Source organism: Oratosquilla oratoria, chromosome 5 (genome assembly GCF_046742065.1).
Source record: "Oratosquilla oratoria isolate Oo_2021 chromosome 5, ASM4674206v1, whole genome shotgun sequence".
Classification (NCBI taxonomy): Eukaryota; Metazoa; Arthropoda; class Malacostraca; order Stomatopoda; family Squillidae; genus Oratosquilla; species Oratosquilla oratoria.
The window spans coordinates 69,901,548-69,907,547 of record NC_134781.1 but is presented as its reverse complement, the minus strand read 5'-3'; the positions used below and the strand labels follow the sequence as shown (position 1 = coordinate 69,907,547).

Here is a 6,000-nt window from a genome sequence, read left to right as displayed (position 1 = left end):
CTTCCTTCTTTCACACACCTTCTCAAACTCTGTCACTAACTTCCTCAGTCCCTCCTCTGATCCTGCTACAGCTGGCTCACCTCCCACTTTTCTCCATTTTCTTTCATCATCTCTAACCCCTGACCCACTACCCTTGCTTTCACCTCTCGCACCACCCCATCCATGTAAATATTGAACAGCCAGGGCAACATAACACATCACTGACGAAGTCCCACCTTTACCTCAAACCATTCACTCTCTCCATTTCTAATCCTAACGCAAGCACTACTACTCTCATAAAAACTCACTGCTTACACATCCATCTTTCTCCCTATAAAACCACAACAAATCTTCATTTTACTCTTATCTGTCACACATCCATGCATATTCAAAGACCCACTTAGTAGAATTCCAGTTGGGGTCTTATTCTCCCTCTTATGCCTTGTCTTTGCAGAATATATATATTTTTTGTTTATTTTTATTTTATATATATATTTTTATTTATTTATTTATTTATTTCCTCCACAGGTTTCAACATGAAATGGTTGCATTGCCACAACATCCCAATATAGTGAAGATGCCTTGTGTTTTCGTAGACAGCATTCCTATGCTGAAAGATAGCCTCAGCTTGTTTCCTGATGCTCTTCCAGCAAGACTCAACCCACTTGGTTTTGGACGCAACAAGAGCTTGTTCTGTGTCATGAAAAGGTAACTGTAGGTTTAGAGTTAGCATGTGTAACATTCAAATTCACATTTATATTCTATATATTATTTTGAATATGACTTTTATATTTTCCTTTTGCCTAAAGATATCACATGAGCTTACATGATTACCTTGTGAACTATGATCCACTAGTAATTGTAGGTTTATAGTTAGTATGTGTTACATTCAATTTCACATTTATATTCTATATATTATTTTGAATATGACTTTTATATTTTCCTTTTGCCTAAAGATATCACATGAGCTTACATGATTACCTTGTGAACTATGATCCACCGGTGCGCACATCAGTGATGCTTTTAGCACAGCTGCTGGAAGCTGTGCTTCATATCAACTCAAATAATGTTGTACACAGGTTAGTTCTTTTACTCACCCAGTCTTATAAGAATTGTGATGTTGATACTTCAAATTCATGCTAGACTTGTCATGGTGTAGAGTAAACAAATGATGCATCAAGTTTCATAAAGTGCTCCTAGTTATGGACATAACAGTTTTATGTCGATGCTACAAAGATTTATTGCAGTATGTACCAGTACATACTAAAAGGCCTTTACCCCTTCTAAGGGGATGGCTGATTCAGAGTATAGCTACATCCATCCCTCAGTCATCTAAAACCTGTTCATCATCCCTCCTATTGTAGCACCTTGTGGATTTAATTATATCCAACCATCTCATTTGGTCTTCCTCTCAAGTTCCCTTTATCCACGTCTTTCTTCACTCTTTTTGCTGGTCTTTCCTCACTTGTTCTGTTCATATGCCCAAACCATCCCAGATTTCTCCTATATACCAAGAGCTTTCCCCTTTTAAGGGAGGTAGCCAAGTCAAAGGCATGTACCTACTCCCACTCCCATCCCCTTCTCGGGTATTGGCTGCATATTATTGTGTAATATAAACTGTGCAGTAGCATGCAATCGATACTTTAGGGACTATATGGGGTGCCCTTACAGACCAGAGCCTTACATCATTTGATCAATGTTAGAAAATATCTCTAATCATAGAGAAATTATGTTACTTTATTGTACTGTGACTGTTCCTCTATTATGCTGTCACACCCCTCTTAATACTATCTTGTATCACTTCTTTGAGTATATATTTTAATTTTTGCCTTTACCCTGTGGTAGGGGGAAGAAAGGATACTTCCACAGAGTCTTCCCACTCAGGTTGTAAAGGCGGCTAAAATGGGACAGTGTGGGACAAAGCATCCTGTTTTCTGTAACCCTGTGGGAACATTCTTCTATCTACTGTATCAAATAACTAGATTTCCACACCTGCTGTCTACCTCACTGTCACATTTCTAACTATCCAACCTCACAACACCTGTTATACCTCATCTCAAACATGTGTAGGCTATGCCTTAGACTCTTTAGTACAGTAGAAAGTAATAATCCCTCATTACCTTTCAGAGACTTAAAGGCAGATAATATTCTCATATCATTAAAGGAAGGCTGGCAGTATCCTTTCTTAATAGTAAGTGATTTTGGCTGCTGTATGGCTGATCCCAGTCTGAATATGACAGTGCCATTTGCATCAAGAGAAGCAGACCCAAGACAAGGCAATGCAGCATTAATGGCTCCTGAGGTAAAGAACCAGAATTAATATTCTGGAATTTTTTTATTTCTTTAAATGCTGGAGCTGATTGATCTTTGTTTGTTTCTTCATGAAATATTTACTTTCAAACTAAACTGGATTGCTTATGTTTAGGTGAAGACAGCTGTTCCTGGACTGCTTCGGTCTATTTGTTACCAACTTGCTGATGTATGGGCTGTGGGAGCTTTGGCTTATGAAATCTTTGGTGTCGGTAGCCCATTTTTCACCCAGTCCAATCAGAAAGGAACCAAGTGCAAAGTATTGGATTCAGCAAACTACAAAGAGTCTCAGCTTCCCAATCTCCCAAGAGATGTTCCTTCAACCATAAAACATCTCGTTCGTGATCTCCTTCATCGCAACCCAAAAAATGTACTGTCCATGTAGTTATTATGCAATTTAATGAATAAAAATGAGCATATATTTTCTTGAGGGATTGATCATGGAATAGGTGAACATTTCTAATGGCACTTCCCTGTTTTCAGAGACCAAGTGTAGAAGTTGCAGCTACACTTTGTCAACTTGTATTGTGGGCTCCAAGCAAATGGCTAAACCGCCATTCTTTTACTCTCCCTTCACATACAGAGGTGATTATTTTTTTCAAATTCCCCATTTCTTGTTGCACGATATATATATATCAGATATTGGGAATTATGGACATAGGTATTATGAAAAATTTTGTTACAGGTTATGCAATGGCTGCTTTGTCTGACCACCAAAGTACTGTGTGAGTCGAGATCATACCAAGGTCAAGGTGGTCAACCAGAGCGACAAGGTGGACAAGTGGAGTACAAAATGGTCTCCACGTTTCTTGCCCGAGTTCAGTATAAGCACATTATACAAGCAATCAAATGGAATAGAGCATTTTAAATCAGTAAATACATGCTTTCATTTATTGAATTCATTTATTCACCCATGTATATATATAGATATATATAAAAAATATATATGAATATAAAAAGTGTACACACAACACACACTCATAGATACACAATGCTCATACACATATGTATGTTTATACACACACGTACATATATATATATATATATGTGTGTGTGTGTGTTTGTGCACATATATGTATGTATATATTTTAATACTGTAATGATGCTCACATTAACAAGATATCAGTCTGAAATAATGTTGTGTTATCTATATGTTTTTACATTAGTGCAGTCCAAGGTTGCTTTTGGTACCATTATATGATGTATCTCCTTTTCATAATTTTCATATTCAGTTAAGAAGTCAATTATTTCCATAATATGTTTAATCTATGTATGAGAAACTTATTATCAGCATATAATTCATAAGTAACTTGGTATTTTGTATAACTTTATCAAATTAAAATTACTTCTGTTGTTTATTTTTTCTAGCATATCTTTTGTTTCCAGAGTCTGTTGAGTTGCAAGTAGTATTTCAGATAACTGTAGTGTGCTATGCTAGTACAATATATGAAGTAGGAATGCACATATCAATAAATTCATTATGGTAACAGTGAATATTAAATTAGGCTATATCTAAACAATGAACATAGTATTACAGGTGTGTGCATTTTTAGTAAAATAGCTTTAAGATGCTCAAATAAATTAAATGGGTATTACAGATTCTATTTATAACCTCAGTTGTATTTTGTTGTATGCACTTTGCCCATTAAGAAGATTGAAAATATTCTGGGATATCTCAGGTGTGCAGTATACCTAGTATGAGACGGGTACTGACAAGAGTGCAATGACATAATTGGAAGTATGCAGGTCTCGCATCTTCCTTGTCCCAGGTTCAAGTCCCACACTTCTCTCTGATTCCCAGCAGTGAGTGTTACCTGCCCCAACAGTCCTTAGAGTGCATATGGCAAAGGTGACGGCCTTGGCCGTAGCTACGTGCCCCCTGGCAAATGCTCCTCACCTTTACTACTACAGAGCAACAAATGAATCTACACTGGCATGTGTGGGTCATGACTAGGAACTTCCAGAGATCACTTTCTGTTCCTGCTATCATGCACATTTGATGGAGGACTTTTTTGTGTTGCATCTTTCTATATACCAAGAGCTTTTTTCCCCTTATAAGGGAGGTTTTGCAAATATATGGGATCAGGGTAAAGCTGTTAAGGACAGTCATGAATTCTTATGAGAGTAATAGAATCTGTGTTAGAATGGGAAATGGAGAGAGCAAGTGGTTTGAGATAAAGGTGGGACTATATCTGGGCTGTATCATGTCGCCATGGCTGCTCAACGTGTACATGGACAGAGTGGTGCAGGAGGTAAAGGTGAGGGCAAGAGGCAGGGGACTGGAGGTTAAAGAAAATGGAGAAAAGTGGGAGTTGTTGTTTGCTGATGACACTGCACTTGTGGCAGGGTCAGAGGAGGGATTAGAGGAGTTTGGAAAGGTATGCAATAGAAAGTTGAAGGTAAATGTGGGTAAAAGCAAGGTGATGAGATGTACAAGGGTAGAGGATGGTAGTGAGTTGGAAGTCTAAAATGAGAAAGGCTGGAGGAAGTGGATAGTTTTAGGTATTTTGGGTCACATGTGGATGTGGAGGTAAATTGTAGATTGAGAGAAGCAATTAAATGCCTAGGAGGATTAAAAAGTGTTATGAGAAATATGCAACTGTTGAGCAAAGAAGGGGGAAGGTAGGATGAGTGGAGAATGAGTACATTTACCCAATTGTATGGGTAGTATACAAGGAGCAATGCTCAATGGGTACCTTTTTCTTTTCTCTAATTTTCTAACCTACCTAGACTCAAATTCATGTACGGTTTCAACTTAACCTATATCTTTGATTTCCAATTATATTTAGATCTGAACTCATGTCTTGTTTGAAATTGGGCTTTATCACCTAAGCTATTCCACATATACTTCTATATGGAAAACTGTATTTCTTCACATCCCTTCAACATGTGGTCTTTCTTAATTTACTTCTGTGACCTCTTAAAGCCCTCCCATCTTTAATCAGATCTCTTCTATCAACGCAATATATCCCCTTTAGTAATCTGAACACTGTAATCATGCTACCTCTTTCTCTTCAGTCTTTCAAAGTTGGTAGACCCAGTATTTTTAGTCTTTCCTCGTATGGTTTATCTGCCAGGCTGGGGACCAGTTTGGTTGCTGCCCTTTGTATTCTCTCAATCTTGCTTATATCCTTCATTCTGTGTGGTGACCATACTACTGACATATATCCCAGTCTTGGACATATCAGGGTTTTGACAAGTTTTTTCATCTCTTCATGTAATGAAATGCCACTTTAATCTTATGCAGTAGTCCTTATGTCTCTCCCACAATCCTCCCAAGTCTTTCTTCACTTTTACTTTTGTAGTGTGTTCACTTCCCAAGGAATAATATGAGGATGGCCTTTTTTTTTCACTATTGCCCATTTCCAGTACTTTGCTTTTTTTTTTTTTTTTTTTTTTTTAACTCCATTTCCCATTCTTGGCTCCATGCAAAAATAGTATCTAGAATTTCTAGATCTTTTTGCAATATTCTACCATCCTTCTCATTTTTCACTTTTCTCATGATTTTTGCATGATCTGCAAACATGTTAGCATAACTTGTTCCATCTTGTCATTAACATAGACAAGAAACATTATTGGTGCAAACACTGAACCTTGTAGAACTCCACTCTCCAGCTTGACATCTTGTCCTTGTGTATCTTTCCTTCAAAAAGTCTTAATCCACTCTAGTAGTTTGCCTCTCAGTCCTCCAACATAATCCAGTTTTCACAA

General features: G+C 37.4%; 1 protein-coding gene across 3 annotated transcripts in view; it reads left to right on the top strand.

Annotated features, from left to right (window-relative positions):
* Positions 1 to 3,884, top strand: part of Pink1 (PTEN-induced putative kinase 1) — a 14,365-nt gene extending 10,481 nt beyond the window's left edge. For all 3 annotated transcript variants that reach the window (XM_076185362.1, XM_076185361.1, XM_076185363.1), the window contains 6 exons: positions 508 to 687; positions 936 to 1,058; positions 2,107 to 2,281; positions 2,405 to 2,659; positions 2,773 to 2,874; positions 2,975 to 3,884. In XM_076185362.1, the coding sequence (XP_076041477.1) occupies positions 508 to 687; positions 936 to 1,058; positions 2,107 to 2,281; positions 2,405 to 2,659; positions 2,773 to 2,874; positions 2,975 to 3,157 (1,018 nt within the window). In that variant the 3' untranslated portion in view covers positions 3,158 to 3,884. The remainder of the gene's footprint in view (positions 1 to 507; positions 688 to 935; positions 1,059 to 2,106; positions 2,282 to 2,404; positions 2,660 to 2,772; positions 2,875 to 2,974) is intronic.
* The last annotated feature ends 2,116 nt before the right edge of the window (positions 3,885 to 6,000 follow it).